Source organism: Lathamus discolor, chromosome 1 (assembly GCF_037157495.1).
Source record: "Lathamus discolor isolate bLatDis1 chromosome 1, bLatDis1.hap1, whole genome shotgun sequence".
Lineage (NCBI taxonomy): Eukaryota > Metazoa > Chordata > Aves > Psittaciformes > Psittacidae > Lathamus > Lathamus discolor.
Window position 1 is genome coordinate 54281614 of NC_088884.1, and position 18012 is coordinate 54299625.

An 18012-nucleotide genomic window follows, 5' to 3' on the forward strand; every position below is an offset into this window, starting at 1 on the left:
GTTCAGAAAACACAACCTTTTACGGGCTGGTTCTGCTTTGACTGGGAGCTTTGCCAAGGATTTCAGCTGGAGGAGGAATGAGGCCCTTCATTTCAGTTAGCTAGAACAAAACAACACAAACAGCATCACAAATGCCCATCTGGGACATTTGCAGGCAAGGAAGTCTGTTTTCTTATCTACCTCCTCCTCAGAATACAGTGAAACACTGGGGCCCTTTCTGCCTTTGTTGCATTAAATTTTGACAGCACACAGCCTCTAAAGCCGGAGGTAAAAAGCTGCACCCCTTTTTGGTCCTGTGAACCACAGCTGGAAGATTACGCCAGTCTTCCGCCTGACTGTAAATAAAAGTGTCAAGAATAAAGGATGGGCACTTCTCAGGAAGACCATACATCCCCCATGCTGTGGAGAAAGGCATCAAGGAAGCTACTCCAGCAATATCACTGTTTGAGCTGTCTGCGCAAGTGACTTAGCAGTTCTGAAATTAGAAACGTCTACTACATAGAGAAAGGGTGAGGCGGGGGAATAGAAGACTGAAAACAATATATTTGGCAAGCACATTGCAGAAACTTCTAGTACACACTGCAGTCCCAGACCCAGTGGGCTGTGCTTACCTCATTTGTTTCACGTAGGTGAACCTAGCCAGGATGTTTTCTTTACTCGTGGGCAGTGTGACAAGAATGGGACATCCAAATAAGGTCACTCAGGATGTGTTTAACAACACCGGGTAAAGTCTGTGGCAAAGGCTCCTGCACACACAGACACACAGAGCATCCACTGTACGTACCGTTGGCTTAGTGCGTCATTATTCCTAGAATAAATTCTGGAGAGCCACTCCACCCTTGTATTTGCAACACAAATACACAAAAGATGTGATTGTCCCAGAGCCAGCTATTACGGTGACTTTAAGGAAGGGAGGCAGAGAGAAGGGCCCCTGATTTCCCTGCCTTTTTTGAAGAGATGGAGTGCAAGGGAAATTGTTTAAAGCAGAGGTGGTTTCAAATCTGTCAACCCAAACTCCCTTGTGATCTTTGAAACAGCAGAGAGCAAAAGGCTTCCTGAGGCCATCCCAGACACCCAGAGAGCACAGAGTTCTGCAAAAGGACAAGCCACACACCTGTTTAAATATAAGTCAATATGCTTTATTAAGCAACAGTACTACAGGTGCTCCTACATGATGAAAGCTTGTCCAGCACTGAGAGGGAACGTGCATTTTCACTCGCAGGCAGTAATAGGGAAGGCAACCCCATTGTACTGAGCAGGAAACTCCCTTTTTTAGCCTGAAATTTCTGGATGGTGCATAAACCATTTTCAAGGGGTCTGTAAAAAGTGACTGAGAGCAAATCACTTCTAGTGACTTGAATTTGTTGTAAAAAACTTGCCTTTCCCTTGTAAGGCCTCTGCAGTTGATTGCAGCGATAAGCAATAAAAGAAAGGAGTTACTTTGCTAGCAGTGGGACAAGGGATGACATACAGTTAGTGAGATCAGCGTTTTACGGATTTGAAACTATAGTTTTGATCCAAAAATGACTTCATGCTGAAACTTAGAGCAGTCAAAATGAGGGAAAGTCAGATTCCAGGCTGCCTCCATGACCCTCACTCAGTCCCTTCTGTGTACAGCTCTGGGTATAATTTGCAGTTAAATGACAATATTTAAATAAATTACAAATCTTTCCACTGAATATTTGCTTCATTCAGCATGAAAGGTGTTTATGTTCATTTACAGATGTTCAGTGGTCTGGGCCCCATTTGCTGTGTGTCCTGGGCTAGCACTCCTACCAATGAGGCACAAATATCAGAGGCATTACAGCTGAGGCACCCAGCCCAGTCTAGCACCCAGACTAACCGCCTGAACCAGCCCTGTGCTGTCCCTGAAGCAAGGAGCACGGAGGCAGCAGGAACAGGCCTGGGATGAAGGCATGGCAGAGAGAGGGAGGGGAATGAGACCTACTAAAGGGCAGAACATCAATAGTTTCTTCAAATTTCAGCCTGTGAGCTTCTCTTCCATCTTTTCCTTTCAACCTTGCTCCGAAGTGAAAATTTCCTCGCTTTAACTCAGTGGTTCTTGACATCCCCCATGGGTGGTAACTCCACGCTGTCTCCAGCTGCAGGATGCTTCCAAGGAAAGCCCTGTGCCACTGTGGCACTCGACACTGGTTGTATAACATCACTGAGATGGGATGTGGACAATGTAGCCATCTTGACCATAGGATCATCCGTGTTCAGTCCTAAAGCATAGGTCAGACCTACTCTTTCCCATCAGAATGTCTCATGATACACATGTACTCACATGGCTGTTTTCACAGCACCCACTTTCCCTCCTATCTGCTTAAAAGTGTAGGCTCCTCATGGAAGCAACTAAGCTGTTTTCCTATTTGAACAAAACTGAGCACTACCTGAATATCCATTTGGACTAAGTCAGCAGTTAAAGATGAACAGCAGTTCTGAGTTTGCTGAAATGTTTTTGCTCTTCAAATTCAGTTCTGGTTTTCTTTCTTTCTTCTAAATCGAGTGTTATCTGTAAGACTGCAGCTGTTTACTTACTGAGAACTGAGAAAAGCTGCCTTGATTCATCAAACCTCTCAGAACAATATAGAAATCTAAAAAAAGCAATACCAACATATGTGGTAAAGGTGCAGAAATATTATTGCTGATGTAACTGCATAATAATACATGAGAAGAAAGGCTGTTATCACTAACAGACACAGCTGAAGAAGTCAACAAGCTTTCACACACCTGGTTACTTCAGTAACAGAATGGGTAGGAGAAGGTAAGTGGCATACCAACAGAAAGAACAAATGGAGCAGCCTGGAATAAAAAAGAAATGGACTATTAAAAAGAACGACGTGCAGTGGCCATTCATACATTTAAAACAAAGCCTTATGAAAAGGCAAAATTTGCCTTATGACCTTCACAGAGACTTAAATACATTCACTTTAGCCCAGCAGCTTAAACAGAAGTCTGAGGAGTCTGGAGTTAAACTGACCCTATAGGAAAATTTTGAATATGTCAAACAACTTAAGCATGTGAAAGCAGTCTTTGCTTCTTTGACACATAAAACACTGAAACAGCTGCTCACATCTGGCATGTGCTAAAATGGGGTTTCAATACATTTTTCTAACATCTGAGATCTGTTTCTCTGCAGCTATGACAGTGGAGAGAGATCAGCTCAGTGAACAATGGCAAGCACAGAAAAAACTTCACGATGAATACGAAATACCAAAGCAGAAAAACTGCGTTAACAAGAGACTCACAAAAAACCCCAAAAGGACACACTACCCTCTCGCAGAAGGACATGAGTGCCTCTCACATGAGTGCCTCTCACAGAAACTTTTGCAACAGCTTCTGAGGTATACATATGCACATTTCCACGGTACTCTAGTGGAAGGGAGCAAAAGAAAAACAAAATAACCAAACAATAAACCAACCAAACCCCCCAAACATTTGTTTTAATACCAGAGTGAGAAATATTGGTGGATAATTTCAACAGTAAATAGACACATCACTTTAAAAAGAAAAAAAAAAACCCTACTTTCTTTCCAAGGTATCCTTTAAATGGAAGCATGTCAGACGTTATAGCCAGTAAAACGTCTGTAGCCTAGCTTGCCTTTCAGTGAAGACAGCTTTGTCACTTTACTTAGTGAAAGATACGATTCTTATACACTTTGGCTAAACAGTGCTGTCATTTACACAATGTATATACCCTGATGCAAGTCTCTGAATTTACACAGGTATGACAGAATAATTTGGCAGTGTTTTGCTAATTTTAAGCAATAAAAGCAAATCAAATCAGCTTCTTCAGTTGGTTTCACTTGTATCAATCCATCAATCCATGTTTGGTGCTGGCGGCATTGCTCCACAGCTTGTTAACGAAACTAAGAATTCTTCGTACTCTGTCCAACAAGAGATTGTAACTGAACCTAAGACTGCTACAATTAAAATCCTCATTTTTCCTTAAAAAAAAAAATGTTATTATTCAGTACTCTTTTCAGTTTTGTATTAATTTTTGAGATAAAACTTAATACAGTCTCGTTTTACAACCTGTTCTTCCTATTACCCTTTACACAGTGTTGCATTAGTACAGCATTTTCATTCAATAAAGGGAAGTATTTGTTTTCTAGATCAGAAAATTTGGTTGCAAAGATGCAGAACACTGGCAGGACAACTGGAAAGCAGGTATTGTGTCCTGGAACACTTTTTAACATCACTGTCCACTTACTACTTTTCCCTTTGTAGTCCTTCCAAGGTTGCTTGCTGTACCTGAAGTACTAAAAATGTGCCAGTATGAGTGATTCAGGTTTGATTCAGATCTTAGATCTACTGGTCACACTAACCCCTATGACTCCATGAAAGACTGCCAGCCAGATGTGCAATGCAGGAACAAGCATGCAGTTTTAAATGTTTTACAGGTAATTTTCAGCTGTTTGGCCAGCTTTAAATTATTTAAGTGACTCAAAATTAATCAGGAGAAATAAAAGGGACAACTTATTCGAAGTGAGTCATGCTCATGTCAAGTTTCCTTTGCTTAAATGGAGTGACACAAATATCAGCACCACAGGATTACTGCTAAACTTGTACCATAATGAAGGAGGAATCAGGCCCAGAGCAAACTAATATCAGCTTTTGATACATTTGCAAAATATTGTATCAGTATTTGCTGTTTCCAGTAAATCAGATCCAGTGTGGAAACCGAGAGGGCAGGTGGCAATCTAAATAAACACGCCTGAAAAAAAAGAGATTGTTCAGGTCTGGAGGGTCATTCCCTTCAGTAAAAGTAAACTGCAGTGGATTGCTCTTCCTGGACCTAACAGTAGGGGCGTGGGAAGCTTTCAGATGTCACAGGGTTGTCGATAACATTTGAACATATGATTAGCTTTTGTGAGCTGTCTTTAGAAACCTTACATTTCTTCCCCCCCGCACCTTAGCCAGAGATCCTTCCCTTGAGGTTTCGGGCCACTTAAAATGTTGCTTTGACAAAAATCAAGGATGTGGAGAAGTTTTTCCTGTGTGATGTCACTTTGTTGCCCTTTATAAGACTCTGCAGAAAAGAAGGGAACTTATCTGAGGATTCGCTCTCCAAACACAGGTGACCAGGAGCAAGCAAGAAGCACAGATTCGCATCAAGTTGCAGATACTGACCGCAAGGAAGGGTGAGCCATGCCACAGAGCAGTGCCTACTACCTGCTGCTGGTACTCTGTAGCCTGAAGGCTACCCTCGCCTTTCCCAACTCCTCTCCGCTGCTGAATCCCAACTGGGGGAATGGAGATCGCCTGATGCACCTCTACACAGATACAGAGAGGAGCAGCTTCCATCTCCAAATCAACGCTGATGGCTATGTTGATGGTGTTCCTCACCAAACCATTTACAGTAAGTAGCTTACTATGGAACCTCAGTCTTCAGGGAAGTAGGGGAGGGAGAACAAGGCTTTTGCTACTTCACTACCTATAGAAAATCCCTTTCTCTTGTTAGGCAGGCAGACAGAGGAGTATACCTATGGGAGGGAAAAATATATTCCCTCTTGTAACTAAAAGGTTCTTAAATTGCCTTATCATAATTAATTTTCATTAATTTTTTTTATTAATTAAAACAGGTATTTTTCTCCCTTTGCAGAATACCTGGCCCAAACACTATGGGTGATAGAAAAATTAGGGTGTTTTTTGAGACTTACAGTTCTTTCACAGCATTTCAAAAGTACTTCTCTTTTAGCAGCACTCAAATCACAGGTAGCTAGGAATCATAAAGTCATGTTCAGTATTATTGCTGCATAGAGTCTTCTTCATAAACTCAATTAAAAACATAAGCATATGTAATGATGTTTTTACAGAAGTCTATAAGGAGCAAAGGGTGTTTTCCAAGTTATCATATAATCAAGGAGAAAAAAGGGTCATGTTCTGCTATTTTTTTTGTTTTGTGTTTTTTTTAGGAATTACTAATGAAAGTAATTATTTTTAGGAATTACTAATGAAAGTAATGAACACTGGCAAGAAAGCTTGCACTGTCTTGCTGTTATTCTTCCTGCATCTTTAAAGGTGTTATAAAACTCATTTTAGGTTTATGGGTCAAGAACAAGAGTGATGTTTTAGAGAATAGACAGGAAAACATGTTTTTCCCATATCTGCCATGAAGCAAACACACCAGTATCGGGAAGGGTGGAGCAAGAAGGGTAAAAAATCAGACAACAAAAGGGGTCATAAAAGGGAGGGTCACTGAATCTCTGCTGGTCACCACAGTACCACTGAGATAAATGAGAACCAAAAAGTTCTGCACAAGGGCTGCAACAACACCCTGCAGCTGCACAGGCTGGATGTGTACAGCCCTTCTGGACAGGACCTGAGGGTTACAGCAGGCACTGAGTCAAACACTTGCATTGAAGAGGAAGGCAAACCATCTACTGTGGTCATCAGATCAAGGAAGGTTATTCCCATGTTACTCAGCACCAGTGAAACTGCTCTTGGAGCTCTACAGCAGCCCCAGTTCAAGGTGGATGTGAAGAAACTGGAGCTGCTGTGGTGGAGGGTTTTCAGGATGGTCAGGGGCCTTGAGCAAGATCTATCAGGAAAGGCTGGGGGAGATGGGCTTGTTTAGTATAGCAAAAAGGAGGCTAAGGATGACCTAATAACACAGGGCAGTCACAAAGGTGAGAGAGACAAACTCCCCTAGGTAGTGGCCAATAACAGAACTAAAGGCAATGTCCCCATACTGTGGTTTGGGATTTCAGAGAGGATGCTAAGGGAAATTAAAAGTTGTCTTTGGGAGTTAGTGCAGCACTGGAACAGGGCACCCAGTGGGGTGGTGGTGTCTCCATCCTGGGAGCATTCCAAAATTCAGACAGACAAAGCCAATAGCTAACCTGATCTCGGGTGGGCAGGTAGTCCCAGGTCTCATGGGGAGGTTCATTCAGACCCGCAGAGGACACTTCCAGCCAAAGCATCTGTGGATCTGCAAAGCAATGGTGCAATGTCAGACTGGGTGATGGGCTCAACATCTTTGTTTTAATAAACAGGTGCCCTAATGATCAAGTCCGAGGGTGCTGGCTCAGTGATAATCACAGGCGTGAAGAGTGGACGCTACCTGTGTATGGACATGAGAGGAAACATTTTTGGTTCGGTGAGTGACTTTTACTAAGACAAACCTGAAAGGCAGTCTGCAACCATGGTGCCTACTTCCTCAGCTTGTACAAGTCTGTACAACCACAGTAGGAGGATACAGATTTAAGTGAGCTGAGAACCTGCCACTTAGGTTAAACTTTCCCCTGTTCTTTGACTGTATTGTATTGTAGAGCTGACAAAAATCACTTGAGTTCCTGCTTGTGTAAATGAGGGCAGAACGAGATTCAGTGATGGACCAATCTGATTTCCTGCTGTAGCATAGAGCCATGGGTTGGGAGTAGCTCAGTGCTCGAACAATTCTCTGAAAGAAAACAGTGTTATCGTTATAATAGCTTTGCTGAAAGCATGGGCAAGCATCTCAGATCTACATCTGACTAAGCCTGAATTACAGGGCTGGCAGATCAGAAAAACATTTGCTGCCAGATCTCACCCTTTTTTCCATCTTTAGTTGGAACCTGGCATTCACCAATCCCTCTGCTTACAGGTGTCTTTCTTTCTTTTTCCCCTAAGCATTACTTCAGTCAAGAAGACTGTGTGTTCAACCACAAGACGCTGGAAAATGGATACGATGTGTACCAATCTCCCAAACACAACTTCCTGGTTAGCTTAGGCAGAGTTAAACAAGCTTTCCTCCCTGGTGTGAATCCACCACCATACTCCCAGTTTTTATCCAGGAGAAATGAAATCCCTCTGTTTCGATTCAACACACCTGAACCCCACAGAAACACTAGAAGTGCAGATATCGACCCAATGGATCCTCATCAGATCCTGGTCCCACAGAGAAAGATCTCTCTGTTTGGATCTCAGCTGCAGCAGCAAACGGACTTTTCCCACGTGCCCAGAGAACCCATGAGAATCAACCAGAATGACGTGGTCAACCCAGATGACCCTCACGCTATGATGGATGCCAGGAGGCACGCAAGTCCACGCTTCTATATTACAAAATAATTGTGGTACCACTGCTTGTGAATTGAAGACACGGGCGAATATAATAGCAAAAGGAACTGTCTGGCATATTCAGTTTGAATGTTGAAATGGCTACTGGAAATCCTGGGAAGAAATCCTTAATTTCCAATTTTGTACCTATAGATGACAGTTTATGGAAAAACACAAGGTGGTCATTTTCCAGATGGGGATGTGCTTTACTGGAAAGAAGATAAATTTTTTAAAATAAGAATACAAACCACACATTTTAGGGTCTGAATCACCACCCTAAGCATGCATCAGCAAAAACGCTAATCCACCTGAATGAAACAAGAAACCAGTATTATGTTTCTGATGTAACTGGGAAGAGACCTGGAGCATCTGAGACACCAGTTAAGACAGGGAATCCCTTACTAGCACCATCCCTGGCTGTGCAAGCACAGCAGAGAAACTGTTATATTATTATATAAAAATTACTATTTATGTTTTTCGCTGCTAAGTTGGCTCTTCAGTCTCTTTTTATGCCCATATGAGTAAAAAAGTGACAACTCTGCTGTCGTAGGAGCAGCACACATGGAAAACTGGAATAACTGACAGGAAAACAGGACAGGATCTAATGGTCTTGTGTAGAAAGAGTAATTTCTGACACTTACTGAATCCAAGCTGAGGTCTGAGAAAAAAAAGAAGAAAGTCTTACTGTCTTTCTAGTGCTTCTCTATCATACTTCTATATTGACTGAGTTCTACCATCACAACATGGAAACATAACATAGAAACATTAGTTTTGCATATTTCCAAGCCAGAGAGAAGTTCCAGGATCACTACTAAACCTAACTGATGTAAGTTCTTAGGGGCACAGGACAAGTCAAGTGATGAGGATTAGACCAAGGATTCTGACTCGTATTTTGATGTTTTCTATCCTCTGAACTAATCATAGTTCTGATTGGTCTCAAAAGAAAAGGAGTGATTCTAATGAATTTAGGAGAATTTCAGGGCAGGCAGGTAGCTGCATACTTTCTTGCTTATTCAAATTAAAGCAAGACTTTTTACCTTGCTGTCTATACAGTGGAGAGGTATGATTTCATTTATATATTCTAGTTTATTAATTCAACCTGATTCCTATACCATTCTTCTTGGCTTTTGCTCCTTGAGAACTCTGGACTGCAATTACACAAGCAAAGTTTTCATTTTGCTTAAATTGCCATAAGTAAGCCCACAGAGCTCTCCAGGATCCAAGTCAACAGACCTACAGCAATTTGAATTGTGAAAAGTTCTTTCTTGATCTATATCAGACTTTGATGAGAAATGTTGGTGGGGTTAAATCTCTGTACCAAGTCTATAATAGTCTATATATTCTCCATATATTCTGTACATTAGAACAAAGGAAGAAGGGTTGCTCATCGCATGAGCAGTCAGGGGATTTAGCCCTTAAGCTAAGAGTGAATTCGCAGTGGATTATGCATCAAAAAACATATTTGTAACTATAGAGAACTGCATAGAAATGTTGAAAGAATCGATTCTTCAAAGGAGATGCTGGCAATCACCAGCTATAAGCCTTACTTATTTATATTGCAATATTTATTTATTTATTTAAGTGGGCCTTAATTCCCACAAAATATTTATAAATATTTATAACAATGTATTATAGAGATTATTTCCTTTTATAAACGTACCAATAAACTTTTCCTTCTTTCCAAATGACGGATTCTGCAACTTCTGTTTAAGCTCCCCATTCCAGAAGGACTCGAGTGAACAAATGGTATTAGCACTGTCTGAGATTTTTTGTCTCGCTATCCCCTGTCTTTTTCAGCATCATAGGATGCATCTTCTGGGATGTTTCATTCACCACAACTATGAAAGATCTGTGAAAGGTGATGAGAAAAAGTGTTAGTAGGTCTAGACTGACCATGAAGGGATTGTCATCTCTACTGGGAAACAACTTCTGCAACCCAGAAGCAGTGGGAAACCACTGATGTAGCAGCTAAGTCCACTAGGAAATATTTGTCATCCTGGCTTCAAGATCTTAGGATAAAAGATACTTGGTAAATTACCATTACAGCTCACTTATTGCTGCTCATACAAACCATTGTAACTCCATTCCTAGGGCTATGCTGAGGCTCTGTTTCGCAGCAAAACAAGCACAAAAAGTGCATTTCTCATGACTGAGTACAAAGTGCCAGGTAGACATTACCCATCAGTGTTTCACCCCTGCTTCTTTTGCCAGGGTGGGGTTTTGGAATTACACAGCTTAATGCCTTGATATAACCTCCTATCTTCCCTTCCGAGACTGTGCTCTTTCCTTCCAGAGCTGCTGAAGGTGCAAGGACAAGAGGCAGAGGAGACTGAGCTGGCCTTTTAAAGACCTCCCAGCTATTTTTTTTCTATTGCTAGATTTTATCTCACTGCAGACTGTACAATTTTACAAAGTGCTCTTCAGTAATAATCCTGTAATCCTGTTTGAGAACAGTCCCAGACAGTAGTGGTGCCTAAAGTACAGAACAACATAACAACATAACAGCAATAACATGGGCTCATGCAACCACTGTTTCTGCTCTCCTGCCTGCTGTGCAGGCCATTGCTAGGATATTTTCATCACCCACCCTCTTGTCTTCCCCTAAAGTTGTCTTCAACCCTCAGCTTGATTTAACACTGATTCACCCTCTTTTTACATTATTATCTGATTCTGTGTTTTTTTAGAAAATCACAGACATTCAAAGAAAGTCCATGGCTAGGAAAGAAAGAGTTTCATACAGAGGATTTATGCTGGAGCAGAAAGACAAACAACATTTCTGCACCCTTTTCAGCCAAGCCCCTGTGTTTTTCATAAGGACAAATGAAGTTTTATGTTTGAGTTATGTTTGCTTGTGAAAGAAGCATGAAAAAAGAGTAGGGTGCCAGTCAGATACAGGTGTCAAACGCTACCTAGAGATGATTATGAGATATATTTGGCTACTCAAAAAAATAAGAGACCCCTTCATTTTTTTTACCTGGAGTAGTTGTTCTAACAGAGGAAGACAGGACATGAAGGGCCACGCCTGGTTCAGGCTTCTGTTTCTGACAGTGACCAGAACCAGCCATCTGAAAGGATAGTTCCAATAAAGATAACATAGCACCTGTTTTTTTCCAAGCCTTGTCACACTGTTTTAGAGCCTGGAGCATGACGATTCACACATCTTAGAGCATCCTTGCACTTCCCTTTAACCTTTATTCCACTAATTCTGTAAATCTTCATTAACCTACCACACATCCCAGTCTACTTTGTGTTCTGTTAAGTGGTTGATCTGGATAATATCTAACAGAAATTTAGTATTTTGCTTATTAACTTCATTGAGGGCTATGTGGTTTTGCTGAAGCATACTGTGGACAGCAGCTTGAATTAGACCACAAACCCATTCCAGTACTCTGAGCAAATCCTCATCCCCAACAATTCTTCGCTGTATTCAAGCAACATCAGGTACATAAGCCAGGAGTCTATTTGCTGAGGCTAAGGCACAATCCTAGATGCAGCCTAGATGTTTTCAGAAGGCAGAAGGACTGATTTTAAGACTCAAGAAGTAGTAAGATTGGCAAATTAGCTAAATTTAACTTCCACTTCTATGATTTCTTGGGTGTTTTACTGATTCCAAAGTCCTTCTGTAAAGTAGGTCTCCCCTTCTTCAACCCTAAATGAGATTCATGTGCTCAAGAGTGAACTTCACTCCTGTCTGTAAGCTTTCAGGGTAAGCAACACACTTAGGAAGTCACAGTTTAAAACCAGCAACTTCCCAAGTGGGATATTGCCTACTTGTTCCCCCCAAACTAACCATGCATTAAGCACCAACTCCTGGATCTCCTGGTAACAGGAAGTCTTTTACAAAATGCTGTTAGTGTTTTATCTGAATAACTCAGGGGTTTTGATTTATTTAACCCAGGTCGTTGTTTCCCATTTTCAAGATAGAACTACATTTCCCAGCTCCTCCTTGAAAGCGGCAAGAATTACAGGTGAGATCTCATCAGTGCCTGCAGAATGGCAATGATTGTACAATGTTTCCTTACCTTGACGAAAGACACCTTTCAGGATTAGGCTTGCCTTTCTAAATGCAACACCACCAACTCTCCACTGTAAGTCAGAGGTTAGTATTACCCCAGGTTTTTCTCCTCGTTCGTTGTTTTCAGCAAGTATCTTCCAGTTTGTAGAGGATAGTCTTCTCACTGGTACCAAAGTGCTGTGGTGGGTGGTTTCATGCCATGTCTTTAATTTCACACCTCCAGTTCATCATTTCCTCCTCTGTATGATATTCTGACTTAGTTGTTCATGATGATTCCTCACTAATATTTCCACATTCCTATATTTTTATTCAAAGTCATAAAAAAAAAAATGCCCCATGAGGAACTTAAGTAGCAACTTTGCTCCAGCTCAGTGCTTGACCTTGGACATTACTACTTACTCATATGCCCATAAATTGCTTGCATACCTACTTCACCCTTTTTTTTTTTCTAGTAACATTAATCTTTTCCAGTTGACCTGATGGTTTCCATCGTGGCATGTTGTCAAGTGTTCAATTAAAATTCACCTAGATCATTTTCCATCATTTTCCCCTTGCTAAACATCAGTTCTTCCATTAAAGGACTATCAGTTTAGTCTAGTGTGAACTACTTATGGCAAAAATTCATTTAATTATAGTCAAGGTTTCATTTACATCTCTTGTCTGTAATTACATTCTCCTTCAGCATTTGTTCTAATGCCTGGAATGTTACTAAGGTGAAACTAACAGTTCTGTAAGATTACTCTGTCCTCTGTTCTCAAATAAAAAATATTTTATTTCCTATTATCTAGTCACATAGTTCCACACCCAACTTGACAGATCTATTTAAAACACTTGCTTAGGGATGTGTAATTTTAGATGTGCTTTCAGAATTCTGGGATAAAGATTAGTCATTTCCCCTGACAGGAGCATATTAAATTCTTTAATTCTTGGCTTTAAATGTGGTATTTTGCCTTTCCTCATTCCCATCATCCATCTTCTTTCACCCTTGTGTTCAATACTGCTGTAAAAGAAGTAATTCATTTTGGGGATATAATTTAAGACTATTCAATCTCTATTCCATCTACACACTGCAACATTTCTGATACTCCTTTTGTTGTTTTCTATTTTGACACACACATATCTCAAGACAGTTTTGCTACTTGATTTTGCAAATTCTCGTAATTTCATATGTAGCTTCTTTCTACTCCTTATAGTTTCTTTCCCAGAACCAGTAACTCATTCGGAAATTACTCTTGATCTAATCAGGCCTAGAGACCCTCCCTGCCATTTTTGCCTGTTTGTGATATAACTAGGTAATTTTTATATCTCTTTAAACAAGCAAAGCTTTCCCCCTTTCTTCCATATTAAGTCCATTTAAGGTTCTTAAGTATAGTTGACCTTGTTAATTTTGTGACTCTTCAGTACAGCTGACCTTACAAAACTAATTTTGTGATTTCCTCCCTTCTGAAATAAAATTTTTTTTAATTCACTTTTCAATAGCTAGCTCTACCAAAAATATGCTCATGACTTACCACAGTCAAGTCTAGTGCATCACCACTGCTTCACTTCACCTATGGCTTGATCAACCAACTGGGCATTAAGAGGGAGAGAAAAGATCACATCCAGTTAGGCTCCAGAACTGGTTCTGCCTGGACCTCAAGTGCACTCCTTTAGTGCCCAGTAATTGCCTAGTCCCAGTTTGTGTTTTTACCCTGGTACCCTCCTATGCTCATATTCTCAGGGACCTCTGCTATTGTTCTCTGATTGTGTTCTCAGGGGCCCCACTGCCATCTTCTGGTGTTCAGGTAGGACATTCGTAGACCCATCCAGGGCTCCCCGCCTGCCAGAAAAACCCAGGGACGATTACAAGTGACATGAGAGCCATCTCAGCACAGGAGACCTGCCCAAACAGCAGGTTGGATTTACCACACACAACCAGATCATCCGCACAGTGGGTTTGCCATAGCTGTGGGTGTCAGGGAAACAGCTCTGATACTGTGCAGTTGGTCTGTGCTCATGCAGCTGCCATTTGCCTGGGATTACTACATATCTGAAAACCTCAGGCTCACAGCCAAAGCCCTCAAAAGAGAGACACATCTGGGGAAAATCTGACATATTTTAGGTCCAGGCATGTGGGCTGTGGATCTGAGGCAGTGTCATGAAATACCAAAAGCTTGGATAGAGAATACATCTGATCTAAATTCTGTATGTAAAAAACCCCAAACTAAACCTCTTCCTATTGCAAAGACAGGGCTATGTCTGGAAAACAGAAACCCATGAGAGAACTGTGGGAACAGAGCAAGTATCTTGAAAAAGAGCTGATAGTTTAGGGGAAGGAAATTGTGATATTACCAGAGCACTCTGCCAGAAGGCATGCCTGATGACTGCTAGACATTTAGCAGACTTGCCAGGAGATGGTGGTCGTGGAGCCAAAACTGAGGAATAAGTGTGCTACCATGCAGGGAACTTTGAATTCTGACTTGTCTGTCCTGTCACCTTTTCCAAACCAAGCCCAGAATGGAAAAGCACTCCTTAAACATGAATGATGACTTTATCAAAGGAGGTCACAACTTCCCTGCCTTTGGAAGCATCACTTTTTTGGGAGCAGAATACCACTGGACTCTTCAGCAAAAGAAAAGATTAGCTCAGAAAGGAGGGGACTGAGTTTCCTCTTGCTCTTGGTGTTCTTCACAGTCACCTTTTCTTCTCCTATTCCACCTGAAAAGACCTGTCAAGACAGCTTTTATTTTAACCTTGATCAGTTTAAAAGACTGGCAATTGGTTACGCCACATCTGACTATAGGCCATTATGTGGACAAGCAGAGATGTTTCTAACATTTATTTCAGCACTATTTTCCTACAAAGTATTCAAAAGGAATGTACCTTTTTCTTATCACTTGAAATTCTTATCATCCTGGTAATGTATTTAACAGCTTGATTTGCTTCCACAGCCTCTCTTGCATCTTGGCAGCTACTGCTGAAAATCCACCCTGTAGTTAAAGCCTTGTCTCCTGCTGCTAATTAGAGACTGGCATTTCACAAGGACAAAACATTCATTGCCCACTACTGAGTAATCCCTCAAATATTTATGTTCTGTTACTATTCCTAACAGAACCATCTATAATTGCAGCTCTCCTTTCCCATGATCCCAATAAACTGTATGGAATTACTGTACAAATGTGCAAGAGCCACTTTATTAAAATAGCAAGAAGATAGATTTCATCTCAGTGTTGATTTAAAGACTTTAAAAGACCAGTGCTGTACACAAACCTAAAGAAAAAAAGGCTTTGCAATTAACTTCAGAAGCTTCCAAAATTACTGATTTACTTTTTAATGCATAGAGAAGCTTACATCTGATATGATGAAGGTGAAATAAAACACATAACTGTATTAGGGGAGGCTGTAAGATCACCTAGGCCAGCATCATGTCTCCAACAATGTCAAGTGCAGATACATACAGGAAGACTGCAACACAGCAACTGCAGAACACACTTGACTGCTTATACTCCTCCAGCCACTGGCCCATGTTTTTGCACCAATTTAGTGTGTTTTATAAAGTGTTGATTAGGACATTCTAGCTCTTAAGTTTTTAACTGAAAAATGTTATTTCATTAACATAGGAGCTGTTTAGAAAACTGCAACAGTTTCACCCTTTGGTATTTTTCAAGGTCACTATTGTACCATCTGCATGCCCTATGGAAGAGTTAACCCAAGATAAAAGAATTTGTTAACAGTAATAATGACCATAAAGACAAGGTTTCTCAGGATGGGTCTGAATTTTAACCACTTACACATACATTAAAGAAGATAAATCATACTACAGAGGAAAAGTCGAAGATCCATATGGGAAGAATAACACCCAAGTGGCAAAGCATTTAACAAGTAAGTAGATGTTCCCCATGGATACTCACCTCATCAGCAAGAACAAAGTGTTAATTAACCTACTTGAGGGTAGGCAAGAAAACAAAAGAAGCCTCTTAAACTCAGGGAAGCACATAAATCACTAGGGTGTTTTGAAATATTTGACAAAAGTTACTGACTTACGGGAGGATCAGGTGCCCACTCATTTTCTAGCTGATGAAGGATGCACATTTTCAACTTGGTTACTCTGGCTCCAAGAAGTATTAATGGAATGACCGACAAAATTCAGGACATGACAATTACAGAAAAGTTCAAGCTATTTAAAGTCCAGCAGCATGGTCTCCTGCTATGTAAGTAGCCTTCCTGAAATAAACGGACACTACCACGGACAGGCAAATTAAGAATGGCTCACCCTTTGCCATTAACTCCGTTAGTAGTCATCAGTAAAACTTTTCTGCCTTCTTTGGCTGTGATCAATTTAGCATTCAGGAGCCCTTTAGGAGGACACAATTCACAAGAAGCTTGAGGAGTCTGTGCAGAAGTCCACATTCCCATTTTTCCTTCCTGCAAACACAACTTAATTCTCTATAGTGTATTAAAAATTAATCCTTTTTTTTGGTGAAAGACAGACATAGACACTGAAACAAGTCTTGAGCAGTTCCTCAAGCTACCACTGTTATCTCTGTACTTTCAACTTGAAACTAGGCCTTTTTAAATTTCACAAATACAAACTCACTGTCTGGGTGGTAATCATGCCTAACGTCAATAATGGTTGGATTTTTCCAGTTTCATAAACCAAGGATTTTTTCAGTTTCATAGAATTCATAGAATCAACTTGCTTGGAAAAGACCTTCAAGATCATCAAGCCCAACCTTTACCCCAGGACTGCAGAGGCCACCACTAAATCATGTCACCGAGGGCCTCATCTACATGCTTTGTGAACACTTCCAGGGACAGTGATTCCATCAATTCCTTGGGCAGCCTGTTCCAATGCCTGAGCACCCTTTTTGTGAAGAAATGTTTCCTAATACCCAATCTAAAACTTTCCTGGAAGAGCTTGAAGCCATTACCTCTTGTCCTGTCAATTGTTTCTTAGGAGAAAAAAAACTGATACCTATCAATGCAGAAGTTCAGTATAAAACTCCAATTTGAACTGACCACCCCCAATTAAAGATATCCAGTCCTTCGCTTTATGTAATGTGTTAGAGGTTGCAAGACCTTGCTGGCACCAGTTACCAGTATGCACTTTTTACACACCAGGTAAGCTGCTTTCCTCTCAGTGGACTAGTTCTCAGACACAGCAGTAGGTGGCTTCATGGTTATTTAGTGGATAAAGAAGTAGAAAACCTTAGGTTCATTTCCAGGTTCTGGAAAAGACCACCTTGGAAGCTCACCACTGGGCCAAACAGTTCCCATTTCAATCTCTACATTTTAGCATATTAGTATTGGACAAACAACCACAGACAACAAACACAGAACCCATTCTGTGTTCAGGTAAGAATCAAGAGGAATTTCCTACTGAGTGACAGTCAGAATAGAAGCAGCAAAGTACAGTCACTAGAGTCAGATTAAGTAATACTATTGCTGGGTTTTTTTTAGTAGGATTGCAGTTAAGTAGAGCTACCCACCTGTTCAAGGAAACAACAGCAACCTCTTTTTACTCCTCAAAATTCAGGTCTCTGCTTCAAGGCAGAGAAACCAAGTAGTTTAAAGGGCACTGGACAGCATATTTTTAAAAATTATGAGAAAATTAAAACTTTAAACAGTTAATTTTGAACAGTTGCAAGCAATTTAATCCTCAACATTTTACGTCAGTGGTTCTTCCAGGTTAGAGTCGGGATAGTGCTGATCTGTTAGCCCTAAAAAAGGCTCTTTTTCACAGTAAGAGACCAGCGTGGGGTTTTTCAGGAAAAAAAAAAGGGAAGTTATATGACCTGAGTGAAGCTTCATAAAGTAATATTAAAGATTTAATACAAAGATTTTAGTATTAAAGATTTGTATTAATTAATTAAATTAAAGATTTAATTAATTATTAATTAAATTAAAGATTAAATTTAATTAATTAATTAATTAAATTAAAGATTTAATACAAAGATTTTTACCTCAAAAGAAAT

The 18012-nt window shown here is 40.5% G+C and overlaps 1 protein-coding gene and 1 long non-coding RNA gene across 8 annotated transcripts; one reads left to right on the forward strand and one right to left on the reverse strand.

The window, feature by feature from the left end:
- Positions 1–1142: 1142 nt before the first annotated feature.
- On the reverse strand, positions 1143–17877 carry LOC136010559 (uncharacterized). Of its 7 annotated transcripts, XR_010610934.1 has the most exons (10): positions 13570–17877; positions 12066–12355; positions 11018–11108; positions 9704–9892; positions 7294–7408; positions 6849–6937; positions 5667–5725; positions 4918–5035; positions 2734–2805; positions 1143–2597 (listed from the first exon to the last, which is right to left on the reverse strand). It is a non-coding gene; the product is annotated as an uncharacterized LOC136010559 (long non-coding RNA). The 7 variants fall into 7 exon arrangements; XR_010610935.1 differs by having other exon boundaries at positions 1143–2805; positions 12154–12355; XR_010610925.1 differs by having other exon boundaries at positions 1143–2805.
- On the forward strand, positions 4796–9701 carry FGF23 (fibroblast growth factor 23). Its single transcript, XM_065671928.1, has 3 exons — positions 4796–5365; positions 7002–7105; positions 7618–9701. The coding sequence occupies exons 1-3, from the start codon at positions 5155–5157 to the stop codon at positions 8053–8055; spliced, it is 753 nt and encodes a 250-aa protein (XP_065528000.1). The 5' UTR covers positions 4796–5154; the 3' UTR covers positions 8056–9701.
- Positions 17878–18012: the final 135 nt, after the last annotated feature.